This window comes from Guyanagaster necrorhizus (genome assembly GCF_019112545.1).
Source record: "Guyanagaster necrorhizus MCA 3950 unplaced genomic scaffold BT62scaffold_40, whole genome shotgun sequence".
NCBI classification, from domain to species: domain Eukaryota; kingdom Fungi; phylum Basidiomycota; class Agaricomycetes; order Agaricales; family Physalacriaceae; genus Guyanagaster; species Guyanagaster necrorhizus.
This window is the reverse complement of record NW_025064919.1, coordinates 1-783: the sequence shown is the minus strand read 5'-3', so window position 1 is coordinate 783 and position 783 is coordinate 1. Positions and strand designations below refer to the sequence as shown.

The 783-nt window shown below is 45.8% G+C and overlaps 1 protein-coding gene across 1 annotated transcript; it reads left to right on the top strand.

Moving 5' to 3' along the window:
• Positions 1–454: 454 nt before the first annotated feature.
• Positions 455–763, top strand: BT62DRAFT_923435 (uncharacterized protein; the record flags this gene model as incomplete). The annotated part of the gene is made up of 1 exon (XM_043184509.1): positions 455–763. A coding segment is annotated over one exon (309 nt), but the record flags the coding sequence as incomplete, so codon positions are not given.
• Positions 764–783: the final 20 nt, after the last annotated feature.

Sequence of the window (783 nt, the reverse complement as noted above, 5' to 3'; positions counted from 1 at the left end):
CGTGAATAACTAACTAAGGTTTCCTTCTCTTAGAGCAAACCTGCTAGCGCGCTTTCTTGTAAAAGACAGCTAGTGAAAACGTGTTGTGTGATTTTCCCAGTGGTGTGGGTACTTATTTGGAGTCAGAATAGCTGGAATCAACCAAACTCGAGAGCCAAGAACTAGAGCAGAGAAAGCGGCGAGTGGAATACATCTGCCACCAATTTACCCTCTTACCTCGCGATCGTGGAGTCAGAATACTTTGGGAACAGAGCTCGCTGCACAGGAACACAGGAGTGAAGCAGGATCACAACCCCCTCCAGTTTCTGATACCGACTTTAGTCTTTTTCGACGTTGGATCAACCCCAGTGAAGATAACTCTTCAGAAACTGTACCACCCTCTACTTCGAACTCGCAACCTAATTTAAACCAAAATCCGGATCTGACGATCCCAACTAATACTGAGTTTGCAACCATGGCACCATCAATGCCAGGACCGAATGAAAAAGCGGCACCGCGCTTTGAGAGTTCCTCTGATCCTGAGGAACTTGAGCGCTTCTTCTCGAGGTTAGAAGACCTCTTTGACAAGTGTGTGGTCGACGATGATGAGGAGAAAAAGAAAGCAGCAATATCTTATACAGATATCAAGACAGAGCGCCAGTGGAAAGTGCTTCCTAGCTTCGCTGCTGGTGAAAAATATGATGACTTTAAATCTGAAGTGCTAGACTGTTACGATGGTGCACGGGACAGTGATAGAGATGCGATGTTAGAACTCAAAAGGCTAGTACGTCGTTATGACATAGC